The 22,197-nt window shown below is 33.2% G+C and overlaps 1 protein-coding gene across 1 annotated transcript; it reads left to right on the forward strand.

Moving 5' to 3' along the window:
- The first annotated feature begins 20,817 nt into the window (after positions 1-20,817).
- On the forward strand, positions 20,818-21,709 carry LOC133200523 (uncharacterized). The gene is made up of 2 exons (XM_061336310.1): positions 20,818-21,243; positions 21,338-21,709. The coding sequence occupies exons 1-2, from the start codon at positions 20,818-20,820 to the stop codon at positions 21,707-21,709; spliced, it is 798 nt and encodes a 265-aa protein (XP_061192294.1).
- Positions 21,710-22,197: the final 488 nt, after the last annotated feature.

Consider the following 22,197-nt stretch of genomic DNA (forward strand, 5'->3'; position numbering starts at 1 on the left):
CATCTGGCAAAGAATTCTGTTTTGATGGGAATATTCTGTGAAAGGCTACTTGTGATCAATTATAGTGAGCATATTGGTGTCTGGGAATTTTTGTATTCATGAGAACCCATATTCGATGTTTAAAAAACACAAGAAAAACGTCCGAAGTTTGATAATAAAAAGTTGGAGGAATTTCGGTCGGGAAGGGATGGAAGGAGACACTTGTCCGGACCAGTTAACTTGAAATTCAGTATGAAATTTGATCAGAAACATAAAATCTACGATTTCAGTAAGGCATATATATAAGAATATTGACACGGAGACACTGGCGACAGCTTACATTGTTAAGACAACGTTGTCAACGATCTCGATGATGGAGGTGTGCCTACCGAACTTCCGAAGTGCAGTGTTTGTCAGCTGTTTGTGGCGTGATTGCATTACATTGATATTTTCCAACAGATTTTAAATTTATTGTGAGTAGAGTTTAATGGAAAAAAATATTCTACAAGAAAAATAAGGGTAAACGGAGAGACTATGCAGCTTGGACATGAAGCTTATAACACGTAGTTTTCTATTCTCTATGTAAAATTGATCAAGAACTGTATTTAATACTCGTTTACATTGTAAATAAAATGATTATTATTTTACTTGCGTATTTTGTACATTTTTATGCATGAAAAACATGCTTTATTGCTAAGTAGAGTAAGTCTTTTTATGTAGATATTACTGCGCTGTGTGATTAGGTCACCTAATGACCTATGACCCTCAAAAAACTTCATACAGGTATGAAGATATTTGCTCTCTGTATGTTTATATAATAGAGAGATACCACAAATGTATATATTTATGTATTAATGTATTTGGATAGGACCTTTGAACTTGTGCATGTAACTATATAATTTAATTTACCGTTTTCAATTTTTCATGCGGTCACTGTTATACTGAGAGATAACATATCTAAATCTGATATACATGTAGTATCTTGAAAAATTCAAATGCAAACGGTATGGAATTTAAGAGGGAATTTGAAATCCCGAGCAAAGGCTTAATTAGTCAAATATATGAAACAACAATTGTAGCAAAATCTGCCATGTAATTTTTTTTTCTTCAAATTTCAAAATGCTTGTAGAAGTACGTAAATACTCTTTATTTCGATCTTATGATGTGCTAGCAATTACATGTACATAAATCTTTGTATGAAAAAAAAAATAACATATTCATTTAAAACAATCTAAGATTGCGACCCAAGATATTGGACAAAATCTTTTTTTTACTTTTTATTTATTTATTTTTTTTCATTTGGATAATTTTAGGAAGGAATCAGAATTTTAAAATTATTTTTCTGCAAACTTATACATCCTTTCAAAATTGCAAATTACTTATTTTTAGCAAATTACTTGAAGACAAGGATTAAGATTGATATTTTTGAAATGCATCACAAATTATTGATCCTTAACCGAAGTATGAATTTAAAATCACATGATCACAATAAATTACAATCATTTTTTTTTTATATAAGATAACAATGAATGCACACACTAGAAATAGTCCTAGTAACAATGTTTACAGATTACTAAAGCTCCCAAATAACATATAAAACCGAACATTTTGTGTATTCAAAAAAAAAAAAAATCTAATGTAATTATGTTAATAAAGTGACATATCTCTGCCTCTGCATGCAAGATTATTTATGTTAACATGCGAAAAAAGTATGTCAACATGTAGGATAATTACATGTATAATGTAATAATGCTTACATGCATAATAATTATGTTGACATGCAAGTTGCCAATCTTTTAAGAGAATCTAATTTTAATGTTGGTAAACGTACTGACTAACACTAGTGTACGACATCATATAAGCACAATGCAACAGAAAAATGTTGTCATACGACTTATTGTTGTTAATATGCAAGATTATTATGAAGTCATGCAACTTATTTATGTTAATAAGAAGATAATTATGCTGAAATGCAAGATATTCATGTCACATGCAACTTATTTATGTTAACATGCAACATGATTATGTAGACGTAGATATGTGACTTGTTTATGTCAACATGCAAAATTATTATGTTAACTTGCAACTTATTTATATCAACATGCGACTTTTTATGTCAATATGCGTGCAATATTTTATTTATGTATTATATATTTATGTATTATATATTAATGTCAACATGCAAGATTCTAAGTTGCATGTCATCATTTATGTATGGCATGTTTACATAATTAAGTCGCTTATTAACACAAATTCCTTGCTTGTTGACATAAATAAATTTTAATTTCTACATATTTATCTCGCATATTTACATAATTATCTCGCATGTCCACATAATTATATCGCATGTCTACATAAATAAATCGCATGTCACCATAATCTTAGCATCTTTCTAAAAAATATGATTTTTTCGAAAGGTCCATCTGTAAAAAATGTATTCTACTACAATAATTCTGTTATTGAAATTGTGAACGAATTTAAATACCTAGGTATACTATTTTCCCGATCCGGTTCATTTTGTAAGGCTAAAAAACATTTATGTGAGCAAGCTGAAAAAGCCATGTATGGTGTTATACGAGAACTTAGACAATTTAATTTACCAGTAGATTGCCAGCTTGATTTGTTCGATAAAGCTGTCACACTTTTGTATGGATGTGAGATATGGGGTTTTGAGAACATTGAAATAATTGAACGCGTTCATCTCAAATTTTTTAAAAAATATTTTTAATCTGAAAAGTAGTACTCCTAGTTACATGGTTTATGGCGAAACGGGTCGATTCCCTTTGTATATAACGGTGCGCAGCACAGTTAAGGTGCGCAATAGAAATATCGGCAATTTTTGTGATAAAAAATATATTCTTAATCAGTATGGCGGTTCTTTTCAGTACTTTATTGATATCCGACAAATGTAATTATGGTTAATAACTACATATTGAGGACGATAAGATTTTATATTTAGACTTGTCATGTGATACAGCAGTCACGTGATATAGCACATATACTATACTATATAGCAGTATTGAGGTCACCTATAAATTTCACTAGTGCAAGGGCATAATCAAGTTAAAATTCTAAATTTAGAGTATAACTATTTTCAACACGCATCGTAGTTTCTGAAAAGTGCTGCGATCCTCTATAGATTTTGCTATTTCATTGTTAAAATCAGATTCTGTATTTTTTATTGGTCAACGGCATTAAATATAGATATAATTAATTCATTTTCAAGATTTCACCAGGATCGCAGCACTTTTCTAATACCTTAATACTTCTAGAGTTTATATGTAAAAGCTTACTTTGATCCATTGAGTGTATGCCCTTGCACTAGATCGATTTATTAAGACCCTTAAATTACTCTCCGATATACTTGCATACAAATATACGGCAGTATCAATTAAATAGGAAATATACGGAAAGTATATGAATAAAATCATAAAGAAGACATTGCGTCCAAGTTAATGACCTCTTAAATATCTTTAAAGAATATTTTATTTAATTATAGAATACATTTTTCGTTGTGAAAAATACCGTTCACGGTAGCTCAGTCGGTAGAGCGCTCGCTCCGTGATCGGGAGGTCGTGAGTTCGAATCTCGGCCGCGACAGACCCAAGTCGATAAAATGGGTAGCAACTGTTCCTTCGCCATGCGCTCGGCACTTTGAAGTGAAAGTTGCGGGTCCTTCGGATGAGACCTTAAAAACCGAGGCCCCGTGTCACGGCAGGCGTTGGCACGATAAAGATCCCTCACTGCTCAATGGCCCTGAGTGCCGAGTAAAGGTCAAAATTTGAAGCCCTTCACCGGTATATGGTGACGTCTCTATATGAGTGAAAAATTCTCGAATGGGACGTAAAACAATACACAATCAATCGTTGTGAAAAGTGATCTCCTCTCACTGCACACAAACTGCGTCAGGTTTTACGAAATGACGTCACATCGAGAAGTGCATCGTGATCAGTGACTTGTTTATACCTTGCTATGTTGAATTTAACTAAAGACGAAACAGCATGTTATAGTAAGTTTAGATGTACTTTGATTGTTTCCTATAGTTTAAAATAGCAAATCATTTCATTTTGTGGTGTTTTTAAGAATTGTTGGTTTTGTATGATGTCATAGTTAAAATTTCCCGTACAAATTAGGCTCCGCCCCCTTTTTGTAGCCTTAACTGTGCTGCGTGTATATAAGAATGATATCCCATTGGGCAAAAGTACTGGTAAGCCCTGAAAATAAGATTGTTTATGTTACATATAAGAATTTATTTGAACAGTTTTGTTCAGGAAGTCATAAGAACCCTTGGATTTTATGTATTAAGAATATACTTGATACTTATGGCTTCTCAAATATATGGAATGGACAGGCCTTCTTAAATATAAAATGGCTAAAAACTGTAGTTGAACAACGTCTTAAAGATCAGTACATACAGAAATGGCAAAGTGATATGCGCGGTTCGTCTAAAGGTCATATGTATAGTATCTTCAAAACAGAATTTGGATTTGAAAAATATTTAGACTTACTACCTAAAAAATTTAGAACAATTTTAATTAAATTAAGAACAGCAAATCATCGTCTCCCAGTTGAGACTGGAAGATGGTTTGGAATTCCCAAAAATGATAGACTCTGTAATATCTGTAATAATGGACAAATAGCAGATGAATATCACTATATTTTAGAATGTCAATTTTTCTCAGAATGCAGAAAAAAGTAGCTACCTAGTAAATATTGTAATAGACCAAATTTCTACAAATTCTCAGAATTGTTATCAACTGCTGACTCCAAACTATGCAGCTACATAGATAGGGTATATGAAGAAGACTGTCCTCCATAATTATTAGTATTATTATTATTTTCCTTTTTTTTTTTTTTTTTGTTACTTTATAATTTGAATGTATTTCGGCCATTGCACGTGTATCTTGTATATTGTTTTTGTATATATTGTACATAGAACCTCATGTACCATTAATTGGTCTGAGTGAATAAATTGAACTTGAACCTGTGATGTCATATAATAGCGTTAGTAAGTTTACCGACATGAGAATTAGATTCTCTAAAAAGACTTGCAACTTGCATGTCAACATAATTATTTTGCATGTTGACATAAAAAGTAACATGTCTACATAATTATGTTGCATGTAGGGGCAGACATATGCCACTATATGTTAAAATTTGTCCCATGCAATTTAATTCTAGGACATGTTCCCATAAAATTTTCAATGGTCCTCCCACAATTTCCTAATAGTACACCCCTTGCAGTCAGCGTCTGGAACAAATCTCGCATGGAGTGCTCGATGGAGCTGTCCCTGCTCTGTTTCACTACCGCTGCTGTTTCCCCCATAGCCTGCTCCACACAGTATCTCCATTCAAATCCCATCAACTGTCCTTTGAATGACCATTTGATGATCTGTCTATTTCCTCTGTCTATCTGTGATCACAAAGCACACATTCATAAATAACAAATACTTGTTTTGACTTGGACTTTTTTTTTGGACATTTGGGTTTAGCTAATGGATATCTTTTCTATAGGTTTTTAAATAGAAAATGTTTATTCTGTATTTATTTTTTTTTTTTTCAGCTTAAAGCCATTTAAAAGAAAAGTTTTTTTTTTTTATTAAGATAGATTTTTTCTCATAAGATAAACAGATCACGTGCAATTATGCTTATGTAATCCCTATTGTACGTGTACTAGACGTGGGTATCGTTAATTAAACTTAAACAGGTCACAGATACTTCCACATATTGAAACATACAAATATTTTAAATTGTCCTTTCCCATTTACTCCCAAAGCACCAGCCAAGCTCTGGGGCCCGCTCAAGAAGCTTCCTAGTTTGTCCATTACGCCTGATAAACAGAGACATTATGAAAAGCAATAAATTAAAACAGAAAGTTTAAGTTTGCCATAGGAGGAAAAACTACATTACAAAATTACAGTCCCTTTTTGATCAGATACTCAATAGATGTTTTTAGGCAGTAGTTCGCGGAAGGGGGGTGGGACATTTTTTTCAGAATGGCTCTTAACGTAAATTTTCTAACTTTAGCACCCCACATTTATCTGAAACCTTATTCACAAAAAAAACTAGGTTTTTGCATACGATTTTAACGAACTTCTTACAAAAATTAAGAGTTGTTCATCAACGCATTCGTTGCATATTGAACTTAAGATTTTACGTAGACTGCGTTATAAAATCCGTTAGAAAAATTGATGAGAATATAAATGAATTAAAGTTATCATACTAATAGCCCATCACTGAGGACACCTTTCCGTAGACAACAAAAAAAAAATAATGTATTAGAAAACTAGGCACGGCCTTTCCATATGGAAACAATGACAATGTCGATAGTGTACTACCTTATGTAAGTAAACAATTAGACCTTTAATACAATCGCACCAAACTTTACTCTGCCGCTTTTAAAGTCAATATTTGGATTCCTCAACACCAAACAAAACGCAGGCTTGGATCTGTGGTATGGATATTGCAAATCATAGGCTTTTCAAACCACCACGTTTTACGGAAGAAAATACAGCTAAAACCATCCGTTTTTTCCCTTAAACTTCAATATGCCAACAAAGGAATTGACGCGCTTAATCTCAGTAATATTCTTAATCACAAAAGGGACCAGTCTTGTATTACACCATATTTCCAACTGAAAACTACACCCTGTATTACCAATAAATATACATGCTTCCAAACTTTTTAATTCCTAGAAAACTTTACAGAACCTAGATATTGAGCATCTGAAACACAATCCTCCATCGTGTTCGTGTTCTTCTTCTTCTTCTACAACTAAAGTCCTGTTGGACATGTTATTACTGGTGACGTACATATAGTTAATAATGAGGACTTTAAATCACTTATTTAAAAAGAGCAAAATTTAGGGCGCCCCTATCTTTCAACTTGAATCATAAAAGCGTAAATATAATGAATTCTGTGAAAGATTACGCCAGGTGATGAGCAAGACATCAAAAAGAAGACCTTGACAATTTGTCAGAATGGATTAAATGTATCAGATGTATTTAAAATCTCGCATAAAGCCATCTGTGTTCAATAATTCAGAAGTGAAAAAAGAATTAGATATACTACACAGTCAGTATGTACTGGCCCCATCTGACAAAGCAGGTAACAACATTGTGCTTGTTTGTGAGGCTCATTATTTTAAATGTATTTTAGAAGAACTTAATTGGATTTAATTCTACTACAAATGGTAATCAAACATAGCTCCCATTCTAAAGAGAAATTCATTAAAATCATCAGTCAGTTTTGAATATTTTCAATATTCCCAACAACCAAAATGAATTTAAACTTCATAAAAATCCTTACAAATAAAGATACATAGCGGGTTCCAGTGTATGCTCTACCAATCCCCTTTCTTTACTCTTCACTTAAATATTAACAGCACGGAAGGAGAAACTTCGGAAGTATTTTGCAACAATATATTCAAGAAGGGGATGTAAATCAGATGTTGACATTTAAAAATTCCAAGGAACTTTCGGAAAATTTGAAATCACAAAATTTTACCAAAATCAATAATATACGAGGGGTCATCAAAACGTTCGTGGACTGAAGCGATAAAAGGAATACTATGTGCTCGTTGTTTACAAAATTTATAGGGAACAAAACAACAAAAGTTTAGGAAGTTTTGAAAATTTCAGCTTGATATGATGATTATTTGCCAAATTATCATTAAATAAAAAAGGGTATTATCTGATCACCCGGCGCTGTCGCCATTTAGTTTCATGACGCCCGACAACTTCAATATTTTTGAATGCCCACTCCTTCTGTCTGAATACACCTATCCTGATGAGATTCTCTGGAATAAAGTAAAGACCCAAATCCGTCTTGTTTATATGACTTTACAAGTCATGAATACCTGATTTCAATACATTAATTTGTAAATATTAAGTCTATACATAGGAAAAAAATCCTTGCTTGATTTTGCCAGCATAATTTTCTTGTCGAGGTTCAATGTCAACTAATGATCAACGTCACTTTTCTACATTACTGACTTTGGACAGCCTGACTAGAAATCGACATCAACCGCGTGTCTCCTCATTCGCCCTGTCCCGAAACACACGTGGTTTCTGTAGTTTTCTCGCAGTTTTCGTCTGCTAGAAGTATTAATGACGCCATTTTGTTTGTGTTTACGAGTACGCGAGGTTATCTACGAGAGCATAGTACCACTCGTAGAGTTACGATCAACTTTAATCGTAACTCGCAAGTCGTAACTCTTAGTGAAACCCACTTGCGTGCTACATCTACGTTTACGATCTACGACCTGTTAGTGATGTACTTTGATAATTTTCCAAATTATCATTAAAATCGAAAGACATTATATGATTATATGATTATTCATCACTGTTTCCGTTGAATTTCATGACGTCCTATAAAGTCATTGATTCTCAATGTTCTCTCCCTCTGTCTCAATACACTTTTCCTTACGAGATTCCCTGGACTTGAGTAATGGCTGAAATCCGTCTCGATTATATGATTTTGTGGACAGCTGATTTCAATGCATTATATCAAAAAATGTTAATGAATTTTAACATAGGGAAGATCCTCATTTGGTTGTGCCAGAATATAATTTGTTTGTCGGAGTTCATTGTTTGCCGCACTCGAGCAACGTCGCATTTTCAACCCAACTGATTTTGGACAACCGGCCTATAATCAAAATTATTAACTATTGTCTCTTCTCTCTGAATTTTTTTCGGCATTTGAAAACAGGTACTTAGAATGTATTCCATTTTTGTATCCTCTTCTAATATTTTGTGGGTCTATGCCAGTTTTTTAAGGGGTTGAAACTTTGTAGAATGTGGGAAAATTCCTCTCCCTTTCTGACGTCATTATAAGTTTTTAACTGAATGACACAGGACAAAAGAAAACATCGTTAAGAAGAGAAATGCTTAAGATTAAAAAAAGATATAGATAAAGACTAGATTGCCAAACATTTTTTATTCAGGAAATGGCACATAGAATATAAGTTGACACATGGAATCTAGACAAATTATAAAATACAACTAAAATTGCACAGGTTCTTGAACAATATTATTGTTTTATTGAAAATAGATCATAATTTTGGAAAAGAATTATATGTCTAATATAACATAAATGTAAATACTGTGTATAACCATTTACCCGACGATGATCCATTTTGAATAAAAGATTTTTTTTTTTAACAAAGATTTGCTGTTGATGGATTTTATCTTATCTGGAAGTAAATTCCTCTCCCTGATAAAATAATAATAGAAAAAATTTAGTTCTGTTTTGACAATTCTTGGCCAAAAAATCGAGTTACTCGACCTTGTTGTTTATTTGTTCTCGTAGAATTTTGTATTTTATGATCAGATAAATAACTAGGATATTTACCATGCAAAATATTGAAAACATGGTTGAGACGAAGTTGAGAAACTCTATTATAAACATTCAAGAAGCCAACTCATTTTTTTTTTCAAATTCTTCAAAAAGTATTCTCCTTTTTAGAAGACTATTGAGTATAAACCTGATTACTTTGTTTTGAGCAATCTGCAGTCTATTTTTCATCTTTTTCGTCAAACTGTCGAATCAACAAGAACAAGCATAGACAAAAATGACACTGTATAATGACACAAATATTTTCTTGACAAAAAAGATAAACATTCTTCATATTTAAAAAGAAATTTTAGTCTCTGATTTGTCTTGCTGATTTTCAACATTTTTTTTTTTTTCACGAAAAAGCAGGTTGTCTAAAAATACATTCAAGCTCTTCACACATGTTTTTGTTTAAATTCTGATTCCATCACAACATAATGAAAAAGATTCTAGATCAACCTTATCAAGTTTTCGTCGAGGTCTAAACAATATGCTCTCAGTTTTACCTAAATGGAGAGACGATTTATTATCAACCAACCAATCTTGACAGTGTTGTAACATGCATAATAGTTTTTTTTTTTTTTTTTTTTTTTTTTTTTTTTTTTTTTTTTTTAAATAACATCTGGATCTTTGTCGGAAAAATGTAGTGCAGTATTATGTGGAATGTCAGTATCTCGACTTTGAGGGACTAGGACGAAACTTCCAGATACCCATGGGTTCGAGAAATCTGAAATTGTCTTCAATCTCGAAACAATAACTTCCTATATGTTTGCATTTATCTTTTCATGTCTAATACTTGTATTTCCAAAACACATAGTCTTTTATTGTTAAGACTCAAGCATATTCGCAATAAATGTTTTAAGAAAAATAAAATAATGTTTTTTTTTATCGCAAATAATCAAAATATAATCATTAAAAAAAATAAAACATGTGCAAAATTGATTGATTGATTGATTGTTTTCGTGGATTTTTCACTCATATAGAGACGTCACGATATACCGTTCAAGGGCTTCAAATTTAGACCTTTTAATCGGCTCTCGGGGCCGTTGAGCGGAGAAGTTTCTTTATCGTGTCAAAACCTACCTTGACATGGGGCCTCGGTTTTAAAGGTCTCATCCGAAGGACCCGCAACTTTCACTTCAAGGTGCCGAACGCTTCAATGGGCCTGAGTGTCAAGTAATTGTCTAAATTTGAAGCCCTTCACAGGTGTACAGTGACGTCTCTATATGATTGAAAAATGAGACGTAAAACAACATACAACCAATCAATCAACTTTCTTATTTTAACAATATTGTGTTTCCCAAAAATAACACCTTGCTGATTTTCTTGTACAAAAAGTAGAAAAAATACATCGCTTATTTTAACATAAATAACACCTGAACAGCAGATTTTCTCTGTCATATTATATTCTTGAGTGAGTGGGGCACTAGAATCTAGTGTACAAATATAAAAATTCCCATTCAGAGAAAATTCACATCCTCGTCTTAACTGAACTAAGAAACTTTCAAATCTTTCAATAAAATTTGATTGGTTAGGCGATCTGTAGCAAAAACCAACAATAATAGGCCTTGTCTTGGGTAGAAGAAGTTCAATAAAAAGGACGTCATCAGTCTGAGATTCCTTCGAGGCTCACTGGGTTGATGGCAACGCCTTCCTTATGTAAATGGATATTTGATTGATTGATTGATTGATTGATTGATTGATTGTATGTTGCTTGACGTCCCATTCAAGAATTTTTCATTCATATAGAGACGTCACCATATACCAGTGAGGGGCTTCAAATTTTGACTTATACTCGGCACTCAGGGCCATTTAGCAGTGAGGGATCTTTATCGTACTAACGCCTACCGTGACACGGGGCCTCGGTGGGGCTGTGTCAATATATCGATTAATCAATACGTATCGAATATTCAGGAATGTATCGTATAGAAAAAATAACTTACAATACGTATCGGGCAGGCAGTTTTTCTTATAATTCTGTGAAAAAAGTTGGGAATTTCAGTCACCAAAGGTTATTTTTAACTGTTCTGAATTAAAAATGATCAATAATGAAATAAACATTAAGGAGATAGCACATCTTAAATACTATTACAAAATACATAGACAACTAGATTTTAACATGTTAGTTTTACAATCATTAATAGTTTGAATTTGAAGTGTACTTTGTGAAGACAGTGAGCCATGAACTTCCAATTTGGTAATAAAACACCCAGTTTTTATCAAATCTATGGATTAAATGATTTACAAGACTTTTTTGATAGACTTGTAAAAGATTCCAATATATCGCATATCGCTATATAAAATATCGTATCGTATCGTATCGAAATATTTTGCTCAATACACAGCCCTAGGCCTCGGTTTTTAAGGTCTCATCCTAAGGACCCGCGACTTTCACTTCAAAGTGCCGAGCGCTTGGCGAAAAGTAGATATTTGAATATTATGATATAAATAAGAATAATTCACGGTAGAAAATATGAAATCGCCAATATGTCATATATTATAGTTGTTAAAGGCTACTATAGTATTAAACTAGCGAAAGATCCATATATGAATATAATGTGTCTTTTATTTCGAGTGCACTCGATGTAGTCAATTCCTTAATAAAAAATTCTTAACATAGGAAACTATAGAATCATTTTTACAACAGTAAATCAGAGAAATTCGTATACTGTAAACGTGGTTATTTTGACGAGTTGAAAAATTGACGATTTTTTGTTTACGAAATTGACGAGTGTTAATTTTGACGAAATATTGAATCAAGAGTTATGTATATCTTTGATTTCACAAGATTAAAACAAAAATAAATACAAAGAACTTCTTAAAAAAAAAAAAAAAAAAAAAAAAAAAAAAAAAAACACTTTCAAAACTAGTACTCAGAGTAAGTTCGCCAAAAGCTAGAGGACCAAAAACTTGAAGGAAACATTGGGTTAGTTGACTTGAGAACGTCTACGTGCGAGATTACGATGTTATAAGCAAAGACCGCGACTTCTTCGGGAACTCAATTACAAGCGTTCTCATCAATAAAAATTAATTTTGCTTGTAAAAAACATCTACAGTATAAGATTTGATTGAATTAATTGCTCTTTTGTATTTTGTTTTCATTAAACGAAGCCGATTGCCTGAGGTGACAAAGTAGGTTAATCGCGGCGTGGTGATGATTACGCAAAGTTAGAATGCTGTGACCATAAGTAATAATTGTTTATGACATAGTCAATGGTTTTTAAAAATGTGATTATATGTTTTCATAACTATTTACAAAAAAAAATTAAACAGTAACTTTGATCTAGTTTTAATGGGGGAAGCCGAGAAAATTAAGAGGTAAAGTTGTACAACGGTCAATGTTTGTTGTGACGCTATATATATGATGCGAAGTTTGACGAGTGGAAATATTGACGAGAAAAGAAAAATCGTCAATATAGTCAAAATTATCATGTCGTCAAAATTTCCAAGTTTACAGTAGTATTTCAATATTTTTTCACTTTGAGTTTCAGATTGCAATATTCAAATTATTGTTAAGTAAATCATGCATCTGTTAGATAACATACAAATGAAAATAACAATCATTTATTTATAGAACGCCCCTTGCATATAATGTACTTCAAACGAGAAATAACTTTTTATTTAAAATAAAAATTAAATGCCTTTAATCTTATCATATGCTATAATTTATACAAAACGACATTTTTTTAGGTTATGAAGCAAATAAAATTTGACCAAATACTGTAAACCAACTTTTATTCGCGTGCGAGAAATTTTCGCGAGGTTCGCGAGAGCCTCGTCATCGCGAATATTTCTCGCCGTCAACCAGTCCCTAAAGTCTCTCTTTCTATTAACAACAGATCAAAAAAGGCTTGATCGCGATAATTAATCGGCGCGAACTACTTTATCCCCGGTAAATCGCGAAATAAAGTCGTCGCGAATAAAAGTTGGTTTACAGTAAGACTTTTTTAACCTTTTAAGTACCAGTCCATATAAAAATCAGACAAAAGGTGATACATGAAGGTTCTCAGAATTTGATGATTTTCCACCCATAGATTTCTCTTGCACTATGATCCATGTATGTAAAATAAAAAAAATATTTTGGTTCATGGTTACTATGGAAACCTGGCCAAAAAAATTTCCCTAGCAACCGGCCACTTTTTCCATGTGGCAGAGCAAAAAGTCAATTATCTTTTAAGACTTGAAATGAAATGTAAATATGAATAAAATTATTCCTCTTCACTGGTATAATGAAGATACACATTTTAAGTGTTTTAACAACCCAACACATAGATATCAGGTTTAAAGATAGTTCTGTGACAGACATTGGAAGATGTACATGTTTTGCATTTTTTGCTGATTCAGCATTTTTCTTGATTTTGGCAATATTCAAGGTCAAATTAAAATTTGCATCTAAAAATTACAGCTTTTGCATGCATTTCACGTTAAAGTAGAGGAATTTCCCTGAAGAAATCCGAATTCAAACACGTGGGATTTTTGAAAATTAGTGCCCGTTGCCTAGCAACAATAATGGATGTTTTGATAAATAACAGTGAATAATTTTAAAGTGTTACAAAGAAATATTGCATAAAATGTTATCTTAGAGTATCAGAAATAAATTTTAAAGAGACAGAATATAAATCAGACTTCTTAGCAAACTAACGACTACTGTACAATTACTTATCTCCATGGCAACAGCGAATTCCCCATAGCAACAAGGCGGAAAAGCTCAATTCTGGTAGATATTCATGTACAGTAGTAAGAAATGTTTCAAATTTAGTCCTAAAATTGCAGTTTAGCAAATTTAAAATGCATTATGGACCTCATAAAAGTATTTTTGTTGCATAAATTTCCCCATGGAAACGATTTTGAGCACATAACAACCACCTGATTTCAATGAGTGTTTGAAAGAATCATTCTCTGTAAATTACTTCGACTCTTATATATGATTGGGAGAATAAATGGTCACGGAATTTCTTCAAACTTGCAATATGTGTTGTCAAAAATCAAATACCATTAACTCATATAAGGCAAAAGCGTGTTGCTATGTAACATTGTTACCATGGCAACGTGCCCTGCATTTTGAAAATTAAAATGTATAAACATGCTTAGAGTTCCATTATTTAAGTTTACAGCAACTTGATAGTGGAGAGCTGCAAATTTTGACCTATGCTCGGCACTGAGGGCCATTGAACAGTGAGGGATCTTTTTCATGCCAGCACCTTCTGCGACACAGAACCTCGGTTAATACGGTCTCATCCGAAGGACTGGTATCCATGTCCCACGTCCCAGTGGGATTCGAACCCGCACCGTAAGGATCAACTCCTTACTCCACGACTCTAGAGAAGACACTCTACCACTGCGACACGCGGGCGACTTAATAATAACTAATACTCTATAACATGCGGTAAAATACTACTATGATACGTACATGTATTAGGAAAATTGAACATTTTTCCTTTTCGGTAATCATATCCAATATATGTCATATTTTTGTGTTCTTTGTGTAAACAGGGTCTAAAAGCTTTATTTTCGTTGTTTCAATTCTCCACATCTTATCACTTGGTGGATTTTTTTTTAATCAAAATCAAACCTAAGCACAATTTATATTCAAAAAGGCGTCATTACACATTTCTAAAAGGCGTTATTACGCAAAGGCGTTACTATGCCTTTCCAAAAGGCGTAATTACGCCTTTTATTTCAATACATGACTTACTTAGCCTACTCCCGAGGCTGAAATCTTACCCTTGGGACATGAAATTCACAATTAAATACATTTTCAAAAATAAATTCAAACATATTGTAATAAGTTTTTCAGGAAAAAAAGATTTTTAAATGTATATTTTCAATGTTAAACCAACTTAGTCCTTCTTTGATTCCAGACACCTCTACCAAGGGTCATGGATTTCACAAATTCGGTTGAAGGCTAATTGCTCATTAAACCCATGCAAATAGTTTGCTTGCTTTTTTCCAAGAGGAGAGAGAAAATATTTTCAAAATTGACTTGAATTTTTAATACGTGGCAAGTAAAGCCCCATGCTGCATCTGCCTGTATCCTTGATTTCCACAAGTAGAGTGTTGACTTCTCTTAATACACATGCAATCAGTTGTCTGCGAAATGTGCAGGAATATAGAAAATACTTTTAAATATTGCATAAATGAAGATGATTTTTATTCAATCTTTCAAGTATTTATTAATATAAAATAACACTTTTCCATGTTTAGATATAATGCCTTTTCAATCAGGCCGGTAGTACCTGTGCAATTTTGGGGGGGAGGGGGGAGGGAGGGCTCCCCAACCCCACTTTTGGGAGAATAGTCTTGCTATAGTTTAAATGTAAAAATTCATGTATTAGCCGCTTGGTCCCTTAACATTTTGTTGTAGTATGGCCAAACTCTGGCAAATCGTTGCATTTAAATTCAAAAAAGTTTTACCGAAAAGTTATAAAAAATCTTTTTATAACTTTTCGGTAAAACTTTTTTGAATTTAAATGCAATGAGTTTAGGCAGTTTAGTAGTTTTTGTTTGGGGGGGGTGTTTTTTGTTTGCTTGTCAGTTTTTTGGGAGCCCCCCCCCCCTTTTAAACGTACAGGCCTGTCAAAGGCATAATAATGGCTCTTCAGAAGGCATAATAACGCCGTTTGGAAAGGCGTAATAACGCCTTTGGAAAACCTTTGATAAGGCGTAATAATGCTTTTTAGAAAGTCGTAATAATGCCTTTTGAAAATTTTAAAGGTGTAATAACGCCTTTTAAATTTTTTCTTCTTCATAGATTGATTCTAATAGGCTTTCGTATTATTCCGTATTTTGAAAACTTTTGATATCAATTAATTTATGATAAGGGAGTAGAAAATATGATATGAATAAATTACATATTCAATATTTAAGAAAAAACAAAAGAATGATTAAAATGGATTCAAGATTAAAATGTGTCAAAATGAGGAAAATTGAACCAGCGGTTTAATATATTTTGGCAATTTAAAAAAAATAATGCCAAAAAAAAATAAAACAACCAGAAGACAACATCACAGTATTTGACCTTTGACCTCTTCATGTGATTTCGACCTTTATTGTACATAAAGAATGAAGCTTCCTTTTAAATATGATCAAATATCAGACCTGTATGTTAAATGCATGACAAGTTACTATGCATTAAATAACAAATGGTCATATTGTATGTAGATGGCATAAACACCCTCAAAAATGAAGGCTTTTGAATGACCAGTATATAGGATGTCTCTAATTTTTATTTTTATTTTACAAAAAAATTGTGAAAACATGTCACAGCTTATTATATTTCTCATAAAGATCATTGATTTTTGACATTAGAGTTACATTTTTTTTTCCAACGTACGTTATAAGAAATGAGTTCAAAGTTTTCATGAAAGTTCTCTACTCCCTTAATAAGTTGAAATATAACTAAATATTTACATTTCCAATGTCTTTGTCTGAGATAAAATTTTAAATAGTAAAAATACTTTATTTCTACATAAATCTACTGGTTCATCGAAAGGCGTAGTGAAAAAAAAAATATCGTGCGGGCCAGGACAAATAGAGACAGAAGCGGGGCTTGTAGCACGTTACTTCGCAGAATCAAGAGCATGTAAATATAAGGAATAACTGTCAGATTCTTTGGTTTCATGACGATGATCAATCGATTGGCTTGCGTGATAATTTCATGCATAAACGCCTTCGATGTTTATGCAAATTATCAGGCGCAAGCCAATCGATTGATCACATCATGAAACCAAAAAATTAGACAATTATTTTTTAAATGAAAACTCCATTTATTAAAGATCTTCCTAATTCGTTCGAATCTAATAAATCAGCATTAAAGGACCTGTTTCCATTGCAACAAAGGGTTTCCATGGTAAAAATACGTCATCATAAAGTTTAAAGGTATGATTGCAGAATATTCTAGTGAATATTCAAGATGAGTACATTGAATTCTACCTAGAATGTGTGCCATTTACTCTTCTTCAAGACAATGGTTATATAAAAATTTGTTTTAACTCTTTATCAGATACATCTTAGTCGTTACATGTATGTGTTCAAAATTGTTGCCATGGGATATGTAAATATAAAAACAGTTTCATTAGATCAAAATTACATTGTCCATTTGCATACACGACAGCAAGTTTTTGACATTTGAACACAGCCATTTCCATATTTCTGAATTGCTGTTAACTTTGTTAATAGGACTCTGAACGTTTTATGCATTTTAGTTTTCAAATTCAGGGCACGTTGCCATGGTAACCATGTTGCACAGCAACACGTTTTTGCCTTTTTTTGAGTTAATGATATTAAATTCTTTGACAACACATATAGCAAGTCTGTAGAAATTCCTTGACTATGTATTTCCCCGCTCATATATAAGAGTCGATGTAAATCTTTCAAACACTCAGTGTAATCAGGTGGTTGTTATGTGCTCAAAATCGTTCCCATGGGGATATTTATGCAACAAAAATACTTTTATGAGGTCCAAAATCATTTTAAATTTGCTAAACTGCAATTTTAGGACTAAATTTAGAACATTTCTTACTACTGTACATGAATATCTACCAAAATTAAGCTTTTCCGCCTTGTTGCTGTGGGGAATTCACTGTTGCCATGGAGATAAGTAATTGTACAGTAGTCGTTAGTTTGCTAAGAAGTCTGATTTATATTCTGTCTCTTTAAAATTTATTTCTGATACTCTAAGATAACAATTTATGCAATATTTCTTTGTAACACTTTACAATTATTCACTGTTTATTTATCAAAACATCCATTATTGTTGCTAGGCAACGGGCACTAATTTTCAAAAATCCCACGTGTTTGAATTCGGATTTCTTCAGGGAAATTCCTCTACTTTAATGTGAAATGCATGCAAAAGCTGTAATTTTTAGATGCAAATTTTAATTTGACCTTGAATATTGCCAAAATCAAGAAAAATGCTGAATCAGCAAAAAATGCAAAACATGTACATCTTCCAATGTCTGTCACAGAACTATCTTTAAACCTGATATCTATGTGTTGGGTTGTTAAAACACTTAAAATGTGTATCTTCATTATACCAGTGAAGAGGAATAATTTTATTCATATTTACATTTCATTTCAAGTCTTAAAAGATAATTGACTTTTTGCTCTGCCACATGGAAAAAAGTGGCCGGTTGCTAGGGAAATTTTTTTGGCCAGGTTTCCATAGTAACCATGAACCAAAACATTTTTTATTTTACATACATGGATCATAGTGCAAGAGAAATCTATGGGTGGAAAATCATCAAATTCTGAGAACCTTCATGTATCACCTTTATGCCCATTTTGTCTGATTTTTATATGGACTGGTACTTAATTCCTTACGTGAGAACTTTCCGCATAACAGGGAAGGATTTCGTATGCAGTGTAATTTGAACTCAGGAAAAAAATAAAAAGGTCATTCGGCCCCATGCACACTACATCATAATTGTCAATGTGTTCTTCTATTATTCTTTTTTGTGTGTCAGGAACATTTTTGCGGTTGTTGTAAACACATATTTTAAAACAAAAACAGAACAAAGCCCAATATTTTTATTTTTTCCTCATAAATTTCTTTGATATGCAACAAAACCCTAATCGAAAGGCAATCACAAGACATGCATTTCTTTTTTCTTATTTTAAATGTCTCATGTCAAAAATATACTTTAAAAGTACATATTTGAAAGATTGAAGATACATACGCTGCTCAGTCTCATATTTCTTTAAACATTACGTATAACATAAACAAAAAGTTCTAATTGTAAGGGAGACCGATACAGATGTCCCCAAATATTCCCTGCACCCCATACTGGTGCTCTATTCCCCTTTGACTTCATTGAATTAGCCAAAAAAGAAGTTTCCAGCTGCTTAACCACCTCACCCTGTTCCTCAGTTCCTGTGGGCCTATTTGTGTTATTTCAGCTGGCAAAATAGCTCTTTCTTTGTCAATTTTCTCAGATATAGATTTTAATTCAAATTCTATAGAGAGTATTAAAAACATGACGCCGGAAAGGGGTTATCTTTTTTCCCGAAATTCATACTTTGGGATAAACTCGCATAGACTTTTGAGTTGTTTGAACAGTGTTGAGAAAGACAAAATATTATGTTAAAAATGATTTAGTAAGAGGAAAGTCACATTCAATGGCGAGAAAATTGCAACTTGTAATGATCCGAGTTACAATAGCTTTTCGATTTTCATTGTAATGAATAAACTAGATCATAAAATCATATGAAAATGGGAACTTATGCAAATGTCTCGGTTTAACAGCAGAGGTTTCGCGTTATATAACGAGAAAGTTACGCGTTTAGTTGCGAAAGTACGCGTTATAAACCGCAAGTTCTGTGTGCATTCACCAATATTACGCGAAAAAAAAAATGAATATCGTGCGAACGACCTAATAATAATTTCAATCCTAACAAGTAAATGAAATAATTTCATGTTCTAAATGTGCTCCCATCGGTTAATTTTCTTCAGATACATGGCTGGCTGATCTTACAAATACATAAAAGAGATCCGTTGTTTTACAATAGACGGGTTGGGAGGAGTGGGTCTTAAGTCATTTTTTAGTTACTTTGCAAATCAATTAAATAATAAATAATAGATGAATGCCAAAATTACCTTCTTATTGGTAATATTGGTCAATGTAAACTTGTAGATCATGCTGCTACGAAAGAGTTTTAAAAAAAACATCTCTTTAAATATATAGTTTATATATATATATATATATATATATATATATATATATATATATATATATATATATATATATATATATATATATATATATATATATATATATATATATATATATATATATATAAAGCACTAAAAATGACCAACGACACGAGCAATAATAATTGTCAAATTTTCGGGATGACCTGTCCCTTCCTCAGGACAAAGAAAAATGTTAAGAAGTCATAAAAACAATGGAAATAAAGAAACAAAAACAACTAGCACTACTACTAAACTACCAAACACTAAATATTTACAGTATTACATGTTTAATTTGAAGTTTATATACAGTTGTGAACAAAGAAATCCGGAGCGCTATGAATTGCGTCTGGTCTATCGGGTGTACTCTGGTGAAGTGCGATTTACATAATTGAACGAATTAATTATTGCTAATTAATTACGACCAAGCAGTAAATCGTACATTGTCTTATTCTCTCAAAATAGCGTAACTATACATGATAAAAAGAAATTAAAGATAATGGGGGGGGGGGGGGCAATTTAAAATATGAATTTGGATATATTATAAATTTGGAAATCTGATAAAAGAAATAAACAAAAATGTAAGCTGTAAATATTTGGATAGGTTGTTCCAGAATTGCTTATGCGAATTAACGGTAAAGAAACAACACCAAAAATCAATCAAAACTGAACACCGGGTCTCGAATTTACAGACCTACTTAGAGAGTGACATTATACCTAAAGGTTTCCAGATTAATGTCACGCTTAACATAGGGCCAATCTTCAAACGCTTTCAAGAACGTTGGGAAGATATCACAAAGAGGTGTTCTAAACAGTTCATGTCACTCTGTCTTTCTTGGGATATCCACAAGTTAGGACAATTTGAGAGTGATATCACGTCTTTAGAATCATCCCTCACTGATAGCATGTCCCAAGCTAATCTTGATGAAGCCCATAATATTATTGACATCTATAATATGGCCCTAACAAATGAACTCAACAAGACTCAAAGAAAGAAATTTCTCCGAGACAGGGTTCCACAGACCAGGAACAACCGGTCAGAGGTCCGAGTTAACAAAACACGTAAACCCCGCTCGAGACGCTTCAAGCGCTTAACGACAATCGCGAAGGACGGACCCTCACAAACTCCTGACGTCAGCCCAGTGCTCAATAAATCTAGTGTTCCTCTCTCCGAATCGGAGACCTCACTTCTTTCCAAGAGGCTGAATTTCTGTCCCACGCCACATGAGGTCGACGAAAAACAAGTCAGAGGACACCCGAGCATTCTTTCGGAGACTTCGGTTGAAGGAGCACTTTTCTAGAAAAAACTCCGACGTTGACTCATATGACTCTTCTCAGCCACAATTGCATGACCTAGAGGAACACAAACTCTATCGGCCCAAAAGTGACTGGGAACCTGCACCGGGCAAATGCGGAGCCCTTGAGTCGTATATTGACGCCCTTGAGTCAGACATAGAGAAACTCCTTTCAATGCCAGACAAGGCTCCCGACAATTTGAGTAAGGAAGAGAGATCCGCCTTACAATCATTAAAGAATCGGGATGACATAGTAATCAAGAAAGCAGACAAAGGCTCTACAGTAGTAGTACTTGATAAAGAGACGTACATGGCGGAGGCCCATAGACAACTCTCAGACGAACGTTTCTATAAGAAACTGGACTCTGACCCTACTGAAGAATTCTCCACCGCCATCACCAAAACTCTTGACTAAATGTTTGAGAAAAACGAGATTGGTATCAACGTCTATGAGACACTCAATCCTTTTGACTGTAGACCCGGACAATTTTATCTGCTTCCTAAGATACACAAAGAAGGTATGCCAGGTCGCCCTATAGTTAGCGCAATTGGACACCCCACGGAGAAAATTTCTGAATACATTGATCTACATCTCCGTCCACACGTAGAGAATTTGCCATCCTATCTCAAGGACACCACGGACTACATTAACAAGACGCCCTCTACTGGCCTTCCAGATCATACCCTTCTCGTGACTATGGACGTCACATCTTTGTACACCAATACTCCGCACGATGAGGGTATCGAAGCCTTTAGAGAAGTCTGGGATAGTAGATCCATACAAGTTCCTTCTACCGAGTCCCTTGCCAAGCTCCTTGAACATGTTCTCAAGTATAATAACTTCATGTTTAATGGAGAACATTATCTGCAGGCTAATGGCACTGCTATGGGTACGAAAATGGC

The sequence above is a fragment of the Saccostrea echinata genome, unplaced genomic scaffold (genome assembly GCF_033153115.1).
Source record: "Saccostrea echinata isolate AGI-Se365-2 ecotype Australia unplaced genomic scaffold, CSIRO_AGI_Sech_v1 ptg000040l, whole genome shotgun sequence".
NCBI lineage: Eukaryota > Metazoa > Mollusca > Bivalvia > Ostreida > Ostreidae > Saccostrea > Saccostrea echinata.